At 39.2% G+C, this 11,156-nt stretch overlaps 1 protein-coding gene across 1 annotated transcript in view; it reads right to left on the bottom strand.

Moving 5' to 3' along the window:
* Positions 1-10,549, bottom strand: part of LOC107655319 (membrane-bound O-acyltransferase domain-containing protein 2-like) — a 73,133-nt gene extending 62,584 nt beyond the window's left edge. Inside the window, exon 1 of the mRNA XM_016442780.1 lies at positions 10,192-10,549. Coding sequence (XP_016298266.1) covers positions 10,192-10,269 — 78 coding nt within the window. The 5' untranslated portion in view covers positions 10,270-10,549. The remainder of the gene's footprint in view (positions 1-10,191) is intronic.
* Between the last annotated feature and the right edge of the window lie 607 nt (positions 10,550-11,156).

Here is an 11,156-nt window from a genome sequence, read left to right as displayed (position 1 = left end):
AATATATAGAAGGTGCACAGAGTCATTCATGCAAACACAAAACACCATCATGGTAACACACATGATACTTAAATAATGCATTAAACTTTCATTAAACAACAGAAGATGTAACATAAAGCCCAAATATACATAACTAATAACAAAAACTATTAAAAAAACATGATTATTTAAATAAAATACTTTCAAATGTGGAGTGTCATGCAGGGAATTCTGGGAATATCAGTTTACAGTTTTTGACTGTAAATTATACATTGATTTGTTATTTTTACTTCTAAACCTGTCAAATTAACAGCATTTTACTGTAAAATTACATGAAATGTCTGGTTAGATATTTTACAGTTTTTCCCTGTATATAGTACGGGAACTTACTGTTAACCTATTAACAGTTTTTTTGCGTAGCGTTTTTACAAAATTTTACAGTTAAAATTACACTTATTTTTTACAGTGTATACAAACAAACATGGAACAATACATTTATTAATCTGTGTTAATGTTAGTTAATAAAAAGACAACCATTCAGTGTTTGTTCATGTTTTTGTTGCCGTTACGTGACGTAGCGGTGTCTGACTAGGGGCGAGACGTGGGCTGATGACGTCATCGTTTCAGAAAATATATGGATTCGCTGTCCACACGAAAACGCAAGATTTATCCACTCTGGGACCCGGTTTAAAAAAATATCGGGTTCACTCTCCCAAAACACCGGATTCGTGTGGACGAAACGCCTATACGATACAAAATCTATGCGTATACAGCTAAACGCATCTCCGTGTGGACGGGGCCTTACTGTATTTCGATTAAACGAGAAGCATCTCAAATGCACAAGCTGTACTGTCCTTTGCCCTCCTGCATATAAAACTGTAGCTGCAGAATGGAGCACAAAGCAGCATCTCCTGCTTTCAAACACTTCACCAAACACAAAAGACTCCTGTCACCCGGCAGCAGACTTCGGTTACGTCCCTTTATGTTCATCCAACGATCACAGCTTCCTTGGTCAGCTATAAATAAACCACCATTCAAGCCTGGCCTGCATGACAAACGGCTGCCATTCACCCCACCTCAAACAGAATACAAAAGCAAAACCAATGCAAAAATCTCACCCTCACTTGTGGAGGCAACTCTCTAGAAAAAAAAGTGATAAATTTAACAAGTGCCAGTGACATTTACTGTCAATTTCAACATCTCATTTTGGAAGCCAATCAAAAAGCGAAGCTTGTCAAAATGAGAAAAGGATGTAAACACCCAACATGAACATCAATTGCCTTACTGTTGTGTTTCTGAAGAAATAAGAAAGACGAGGTGAGAATGACAAGACCACATTTGTTGAGTCACATACAATTAGGGCTGCACGATTAATCAAATGCGATTGTCATGCGCATTTTGTTAGTAAAGCCGGTTCTGTAATCAGCAGTAAATCATCATCACGTGCTTTCAGATGGAGCAGCATTTACTACACAGAGCAATAGTTCACTGAGAAGTTGCGCAAAAAAAATCGCAGACGATTTTATTTCGCGATTATGAAATTGAAGAAATCGTTCGCGATAATGACAGCTGTTTGCATAGCTTCTCAGTGAACTACGGCTCTGTGAAGTAAATGCTGCTCCATCTGAAAGCATGTGAAAATACCACATTTAATAACATATTTTTACTCCAAACTCACTTCGTAACATCAGTCGAGTGTTTGAAATAAATCCTTCAGTGAGATGATGTGGCTTCTTACACAGAATAAGGCACGCAACATATTTCATAGTATTCTAAGCAGTGATAAAGGCATTGCATTATAAATATACTTTATTTTAATGAAAATTATAATAATAATAACTCAGATATACCATATATTGTCATAATCGTGTGTTTATTAGTCACGTTGAATCAATAAAAGCAGTTAAATCTTCTGTTTATCCAGTTACCGCTATATGCATTTCCTGGGTTTCTTCTGCGGGGTGTATTTGGAGTTTCCGCGCGAGAGCGCCCTCTGGCCTTTGGATGGAGATTTACTGCTGATCACAGAACCGTGCTTCACTGAAAGATACGCATAACAATCGCAGCTTCTGTCGAATCGCGATTTCGATTCCATTTCGATTTATCGTGCAGCCCTACAAACAATATAACTTGTCAATTGTTCTGTGTAAATAGAAGCTGAGGAATGTGTACTAACTAATAAAGCTACTTTACGTAATATTATACATGTAATCACCAAGAAATCCCAAACTATTGACTATTGACTTTGGGACGATGGAACCAGAAGTTCAATAATGCTTACTCATTTCTGGGTTTTAGGAATCATTCCTTTGGCCTTCTGCACTCTATTATCTCAATCTCAAATCTCAGCTTGGATCTCAGCTCCACCGATTTTAATGACAACTAATGCCTCCATTTACCAGTTTTTTTCAATACAGTCTTCAATTCTACAATCCACCTGGGAAAAAGAGCATATGCTGGAGAAGACTAAGGCACCCTCATTCAGACACAATTATTCATGCGTGTACTTTCAGCAGTTGGACTTGAACCAAGCTTTACCACCTTATAATGAGCCTGCAAAAGGAAAAGGGCTAAACATAATGTGTTTTTTTATAAGAACCACTAAATCAGACCACACATTCAGAAAGGGGCACGCTGGCAATCCCCCCTTACAAGCTGTAATGACTTACAATCAGTTTCTAAAAGTTCTGGTTGCTAGGATACAACGCTGCCACAGAGGCTGGAAATGAGACTGACAGCAAGTCACGGAGAAAGAAAAGTGACCGAAATGAGATCAATTTCCTTTTCATATCAGCCATGAGTCATGACAAGCACCAGTCCAAAATAACATCACATTCACACCTGAGCATTGTCAGCAGCAGATGCCATCTGGAAGAAGCCAAGAGATGCTGTCTGGTCTTAAAGAGACAGAAAATTGCTTCAAGACGGTCTGTTATTATTGCTTTTGACTGGAGGTTTAGACCAGGGAAGGGTTGCACCAGCGGATCATAAGTATTTACTTAAATTGGAACATAAAGTCCACACTAGTCACTACTAGCTAGTTTGTAACTAAATCTGTAACTAATTTTGTTGCACTATTTGTTCTTAAAGGGATAGTTGACCCCAAAAATGAAAATTCTGACATCATTTACTCACTTAAGTTGTTCTGAAACTGTATGAGTTTTTTTCTTCTGCTGAACACAAAAGAATATATTTTGAAGAATGTTGGTAACTGGTAGCCATAGTGTTTTTTTCCATACTGTGGAAGTCAATGGCTACCGCCAATGGGTTACCGCCAATCTTCATTTTTGGGTCAACTATATTACTGTTATCATTACTGAACAAGTGCTTTAGAAAGCAAGCCAACAAACCCTACAAGACAATAATACAATTAGGCAGGGTTATTTCCAGCTCCCAATAGTAGAGCTGATTGGCTGCCATTGATAGGGGAAGAACTGTACAAGTACATTCCTTAAATTTGGGCCTGGGCTGAGTGGCTGTGATGAGTAAGTCTAGATGAGTAAGTTTACACATACAACCAGAAACCTGAGAACTCTAAATATCACCAAATCATTCCTGTTCTTGTTGAGCAAGCAGATTCATTGTCTTTGGCAACTCCGGACGTTGTCCCTGTATGCCACAGTGAAATTATTTCTCTTAACGGATGATTACAGCCCCTGAAAGACACATATAGGAGGGAGCCAGTAACAGCCAGGTGCAAAACTTGTTTTTGTCATTTTTTAGCTTCTTTATATTTATTTTTATTTCAGTTTTAGTAAATTTACTACTTCAACTTAAATCTTATTCTAAATATCTTTCTTTGTATGTTTTTTTGTTGTTACCACGAGTTGCAAATTTAATCTCGTTGTACAAGTCGTGCAATGACAATAAAGTATTCAATTCAATTTAATTCAATTCAACCAATTTTTTATATATACTGTCTGCAACCAATCCAATCCACTGAAAAAAAAAAAAATTTAATCAAACTGCATTATGACCTTTAATGACCATTATATAAAGCTGAACTTTAGCACATTATGGAAAAAAGAAAGTACCACACTTTAGTACAACACTCCCATAAGCAGAACTCAAGCAGAGGCAATTGGTCCCAAGAGTGTGCCCATTTAGAGAGATAGAGGGTGGGCCTATACCTCGTCTGAGAAATCAGCACTGCGCCACACGCTCCTGCTGTGCTCACTGGGGTGAGCGACAAGAGACCTGTGAGCTTCCTTACTACATGGTAACGTATATCGAAATATCGGAAATGTGTTTAAAAATCATATCACCGTTATTGAAAAAAATTATATCGCGATACATATTGATATTGAATTATTGTCCAGCCCTACTACAAACCGCTAAAAGAAACATATGCACCTGCCTTTCAACAGGTAGTGAGGGGAGAATCAAGTGAGACTTGGACTCTAGAGTCTTTAACCAGGAGCACGATGCTTTGAAGTAGCACTGCTATTTCTTCCAGTGCAAATACACATCTTTCTATGTAAATTTGGAATATTTAGTCATCTTATTCACAAAACTCTTCACTATTTGACTTGCTGAAAGTGTGTGTAGTTATCGTTCCAGGGCCAGATTTACTAAACAAGGCAACTTGGCGTTAGAGCGCAATTCCAAATAAACGCTAATGGGAGTGGAAATTTCTGCGGGTGATTTACGGAAAATGCGTAAATTAAAGAACACAGACGCAGCCAGATCATTTCCATAATGAGATAACTCGTCAATGGCGGTGAAAGAGTTAATATAACTTTGATTGTATTCGTCTGAAAGCAGAAAGTCATATACACCTAGGATGGCTTGAGGGTGAGTAAATCATGGGGTAATTAACATTTTTGGGTGAACTATCCCTTTAATAAAGCGATTTAGTAGTATTTATTTATTGCCATTTAATTACAGTGGATTACAAAAAACTGATCAAATAAAAATAACTACTAGCTAATAACTAGGGATGTCCCAAGCCGATCTCAAGGATCGGGATCAGGGCCAATTAGGGGCCAGATTTACTAAACAGGGCACATTTGTGCGAGAGCACAATTCCAAAACAGCGCCAATGGGCGTGGAAATTTCTGCGGGTGATTTACTGACAATGTGTAAATTAAAGAACACAGACGCAGACATTTCCACAATGACCAACACAATCTACCAAGAGCAGCGCAAATTAGCGTCTGCTTTAAGACATGCTTTTTTGGAGCGTTAAATAACGGCACAAATACCAGTAATTTGACAAGCGCAAACATTAGTAAATCACGTAGCGTGATTCATTTTAATGCTCTCCTCCCATAAATGTTGCGTCTGAAAGGGAAACACTTACAAATGCATATTCAATAAGGTCAGGTGCAAAAATAACTGTGTCCATGCCTTTTCAGCGCTAATTCTTCACTGCATGTCTTTAGTAAATCCTGACAGTAATATTTTAATGTGAAAAGATGGTTTGCGCTGGCGCAAGCTGTTAGTAAATCTGGCTCTTAGTGTGAACGGGTCTTGGCTTTGATATGAGATTGGCCTGCTCTAAGAAGTGTCCTTTCAAGTGTGGACTAGTGATGTACTAACAAATGAATGGAACATAGTCCATTTTAAATCTTTTGGCCACACATTATATGAGTCCTCCAACTGGCAATCATCGACCTTTGAAGATCAACCAGAATATTCAGTAAAGGCACTGCCTCAAAGTGATCTTGAGAGGAACCGTTTTATGTAGAAAAAGGCATTAGTCACCGATTTAAAGACCAGGGCTGCGTTCAGCCCCGACAAAAGACAGACTTAAAGAAGTTCCAGATCTATACTTGTGCCCTTATTATTTCAGTTATTTTACCTTTAATGTAAATAAACATGTGCAAACAATATACTTGCTCTTGTGAATTTATTTGGATGTTAATTACATTGTGCCAGCTGTCTCTTTAATACCGCGTGGTTTATATACATGTTGCTGCTGATTGGGCTGACATGTTTGACACACCCACCAAACAAGAGAAAACGCATCTCAAACCCCGTTGCGCACCGTTGCACACCGTTTCCAGGAAACATGTCGTTCAAACCGGAAACCGTAGCAAAACGGTGCACACCGGTTTGAGCTTGAACGTGCCCCAGTTGTGGCCAATCATATCCTTGTGATCTATGACTGGCTTCTACCTCTGATAACCATCATAAAGTGTTTCTAAAGTCAAAGTGGGTCATTTCTGCACCACTAACATCATTAAACAGGAAAAAAAAAAAACGTTTTCAAAAGAGTTCCCCCAAACACTCCCTCTGTCTGCCACTGGTTAGCCAAACAGATAGCCATGCCCTAAACTCACACCATTGGTTGACCCAATCTTGCTGTTGCCAGGCTGGTTGAGAGCAAAGTTTCAAAAAGAGTCACTATGTTTTCACTTTTCCAGATAAATTAACCTATATATGACTATATATTACGCTGGTTATTTTGTATAGTAAAATATAACACACTTCACCATTAAAGGGATAGTTCACACAAAAAGGAAAATGTTCCAATGTTATTTGGACCCCAATGTTAAAATATATTATTCTGTGGTCCCCAGAAGAAAGAAAGTCATTCAGGTTTTAAACAACGTGCGTGTGAGTAAATGAGGACAGTTTTCATTTTTTGGGTGAACTATGCATTTAACTATAGCGCACTGAAATGCAAACCAGGAAACCAAGGGCTTTAGGACCTATGAGACTATATTCTTGCAGCTGACTGGGAAGTGCCCTTAGTGACACGGCTATTTTAACTGCAATGGTTTCAATTTCAAATTATACACTGTCATGTTACGGCACAAAATTTTGAGCCCAGCCTAGCAACCCACATCTTACATAATCAGAACCAGATCTATATGGCTTCACTCCTGTGTTGGCTAAAGCTCAGGACGTAGTAATCCTAACAGCACGTTTCATGATGTGCTCGGGCTGAGTTATTGATTCCTGTCACATTAACAGGAGTTCTGGAGTGGACTTGTGTCGGGAGAGGGTTTGTAGGCTTGACGCCTGCCAAAATCTCATTCAAAAAAGCTGGTGAAGAAGCATGCCAACGGCAAAGCAAAGGGCACTAAAGCTGCGGACATAACCAAATGGATTTACAGATCGAAAACCACCTTGTTTGCTTGGATTTCCATCCTTGATTTATCTTGATGACTATAGGCTAATGTTTTGAGGAATGCTGGCATTAAAGTAATAGTTCACCCAAAAAAGAAAATCTGCTGAAACTATACTCACCCTCAAGCAATCCAAGATGAAGATAAGTTTGTTTCTTCATCAGAACAGATTATATCCATATAATGCATCATTATATACTGCTTTCTCCAGTGAAAAAGTAGTCTCATCTGAATCAGGAGAGAAATATGCACAGATCAAGCACCTATTACAAGTGAAAACAGGCCAAAACAGTTCTGAACAAATATGTCGATGGATTTGGATGCGAGAGGCAAATTGACTTTTTCACTGGAGGAAGCGTCATGGATAATGGACTCATATATTGGCCAGAACCAATGGTTTAAAGTTAGACCACCTTATTTGCTTGTTACAAATACTTAGCTTTTCAACATTAATTGGTGGACTGAAGTCATGTATTACTTAAGGATTATTGTGATGTTTTTATCGGCTGTTTGGTCTCTCGTTCTGACGGCACCCATTCACTGCAGAGGATCCATTGGTGAGCAAGTGATGTAATGCTAAATCTTTTCAAATCTGTTCCGATCTACACTTGGATGACCTGAGAGTGAGTACATTTTCATTCCTGGGTTAACTATTCCTTTAACACACTAGCTGTTGGGTCCCACACCCATAAAAGATATTTAAAGGGGTCATATGATGCTGCTAAAAGTAACATTATTTTGTGTATTTGGTGTAATGAAATGTGTTTATGTGGTTTAAGGTTAAAAAAACACATTATTTTCCACATACTGTACATTATTGTTTCTCCTCTATGCCCCGCCTTTCTGAAACGCGTCGATTTTTACAAAGCTCATCGGTCTGAAAAAGCGAGGTGTGCTCTGATTGGCCAGCTATCCAGTGCGTTGTGATTGGCCGAATTCCTCAAGCGTGTGACGGAAATGTTACGTCCCTTACCATATTTTGATGCCTGCGGCAACCACATGTGACGACCCCGGGCTGGACTCTGCTTCATCCACGGTGAAAGCCGATCCGGAGATCGACAGCACGAAGTTGAAGTATTTCCTCAGCGACCGGCACAGATCAGCTCTAGTCATGACGAAGCGATATCGTCCTCTTTTGGAAGACCAAACAAAGTAGTTTCGCTTTCATGACGCAAACAGCGCCTTCACGACATGGCGGCGGCGGCAACAATACTACAGCGAGAATAAAAGTTACGCAAAGAATAAGTTCTTTGCGTGAACATTTGGGCGACGTTATGCAAATCTTCCCACAAAGTGATGTAGATATGTGGGGGCATGTTAGAACGAGCTGTTTTAGGTAGGTGTGGCTGACTCTTAACTTTTATAAAGAATATCTCTTTGGATTTGAGACTTTAGTCTTTGCAACTTTACAGATCTTCTTTATGGACCAAGAGCTTGTAACACTCCAAAGAGAAAGGAAAACTTGAAATCGCATCATATGACCCCTTTAATATAAAAAATAAAGAGGTTGAACAGGTGGGTGTTTCAGGTGACTGCATTTCTTGACTCATTCTTGCCCAGACTTGCATTACGAGATGGGCAGCACCAGCTAAAGAGGTCAAAGAAGCTGAAAATACGATATGTGTGCAGCAGCGAATACACTGGAGTCGGAACAGAGCAAGACTAATTGATGTAATATCTGAACACACAAGCGACACCAGTCAGCGGACACTGATAAAGGTCTTGCCGTCCATGTCTGGAGTATTTGCTGTATGATTACTAATTCCATGTGTAAGTAAACAAATTGAACGAAGCTGCGTCCATCGTGAAAATTTCTGCATGATCAGCAATGTGAATGATAGTTCAGATTTAACCAACCTTTTACATCACATTGATAAAAACTGGCTTTCAATTAGATACACTTCAGAACATCTCACTGTACATGAGAGTGTACTTTCTATCACTTTTATGCATGGCAGCCAGGATTTTAACTGCTACATTTGATTAATATTTTATCGCACCTCCACACTAGCTTAATACAGCAGTGTTGGAAACAGATGCTGAATAACTCGTTTTGCAGAGGGTTATGAAAGAAAGTTATGACTTAACCTGAGGCATATGACTTATCCACAGGCTTTATTAATAATTCAACAACACACACACATACACAAATCTACAACAGGCAAATGATTCCAGCAACCACACAATATATCTGCTGAAAAGTGCTTGGTAAAAAAACACCAATATATGGGATACATATAAATAAATAAATAAGGTGTAATATGGTATAATATTTTATATATACATATTATCATTAGATAATAACTGTGTTATTAAAAGAGAATAAAAAAACTTGAGAAAATAAGGAACGAGTTAATGAATCCGTTTAGTGCACTGATTCAAAAGAATCGAGTCACTTAGATGAATCAAAGTCCCTACCACTATTTATAACGTATAGTAACAGAAAACCTCTGGTCTTGCAAATTCCAAAGTAAATTACATTAAAAATACAATTGTTTTCACGTTTAGATAAATCATCTTGAGAAAAATATGAACATCCAAGAAGACGACCCCTCAACAAAATAACAACGTCAAAAAAGGGGAACTGAAACAACTCTCGCCTCGCTGCCTTAACTGGAGTGTTCGCTTTAATAATTCATGATACATCGGGTTGTATTAGGGACATACGTAAATATAATCTCTTTTTTGCAGAGCGTCGCTCCAGCACAGGCGAGATCGTGACTATGGCGGTGTGTCCAAACCTATCGAGCTGCCTACTTAGACAACTTCGCTCTCGAGCCTGATGTTTGGACTTCTCTGAAGGCGCCTAGATGCCTAAAATGCTGTCTTAACAGATAAAAGATTTGGTTTAGCTTCACAGCCAGTCACTCACTTGTCATCAGCCAATGTTTTGAGAAAAATACAGGAAGGAAAAGAAGGCAAACGGGTGTTATGAAATGCGCGAAGATTAATTTCAGGCTTGTTATGTCATATACAAGAATACCGTACTAAAACGCTCTTATATCGTGCAGTTGTCGGTGACGGACGTGCGCATCAAATGTGCTGCATTTACAGCAAACGACTCCACACCAGCTAGCGATCTTTGCTAGGCAAAATGACAAAAGCGAAACATAAATGCTGGTTAAAGTGAGTTTACCTGGTCCAGTGGCAGATCAATAATCTTACTAATTGGCTGCAGCAGCGTGGAGCCTGTGCAAGACGTAGAAGTGGCCATGATTCAGTCCAGATCCACTCCCTTACAGTCAAATCGCCCAAAACACCGTCTGTCCTCTTTCTCTCCCTCTCTTTATGGTGGATGGGTGTTGTTGGGAATGCTGATCTCTAGTGTTGCTCTTGTCGCGGACTGTCAGCGCTGTAGCACCGCCTGAACATCAACACAAACCCCGTGTAGGCGGACTGACTCGCCCAGCCCGTCCATTACATCAAACTACTGCTGCTCAATACACACACACACACACACACAGACACACTCAGCTCAAAAGAACTTTACTGCCACTCCCTCTCATTCATCCCCGTCATTTACTATAGCAATGCAATCGTATTTTTAAAAAAAATTACAGTGGAAAAAAAAAAGAAATATTATTTTTAATATAATTTTTAAATATATATTCTATTTTATGAAGATTTTTTAAAACCACTTTTGAAAAATATGTAAATGATGTACATGCACATAACACTTCAGACAACCAGTCTTCTAGAAAAAGTTGCTATATTTTACATGAGGCCGGTTGCCCCTTCATGGGCGTGGCCATGTTGACATCACATGACCAGCTGTGTCATGCAATTAAGTTTCTAAGAAAAACAACAACAACAATAATAATAATAAATATAATACAATTTCAGCCATTGCTCAAAGCGCTTTGCACAGTATAAACATAAAAGTACAAACAATACAAAACTTCTGCTTATTTCCCACACTCCCTGTTATGCAGAGAGTTTGTAGAGACCTGCACTCCAGCGGGAGTACCGCGGGACCCAACGCAACAGGGTGCAGCGCGGGACAACTCTTGATGGGCGAGTGCGGGTGCGGGCAATAAGTAGCCCCTCACTGCAAGTACTCCTCACTGCAGAACAAAGATCCAGGGGGCGGGGTTGGATCCA

The sequence above is a fragment of the Sinocyclocheilus anshuiensis genome, unplaced genomic scaffold (assembly GCF_001515605.1).
Source record: "Sinocyclocheilus anshuiensis isolate Anshui unplaced genomic scaffold, SAMN03320099.WGS_v1.1 scaffold1096, whole genome shotgun sequence".
NCBI classification, from domain to species: domain Eukaryota; kingdom Metazoa; phylum Chordata; class Actinopteri; order Cypriniformes; family Cyprinidae; genus Sinocyclocheilus; species Sinocyclocheilus anshuiensis.
The sequence above is the reverse complement of the archived record's forward strand: the minus strand, read 5'-3'. Positions and strand labels throughout refer to the sequence as shown.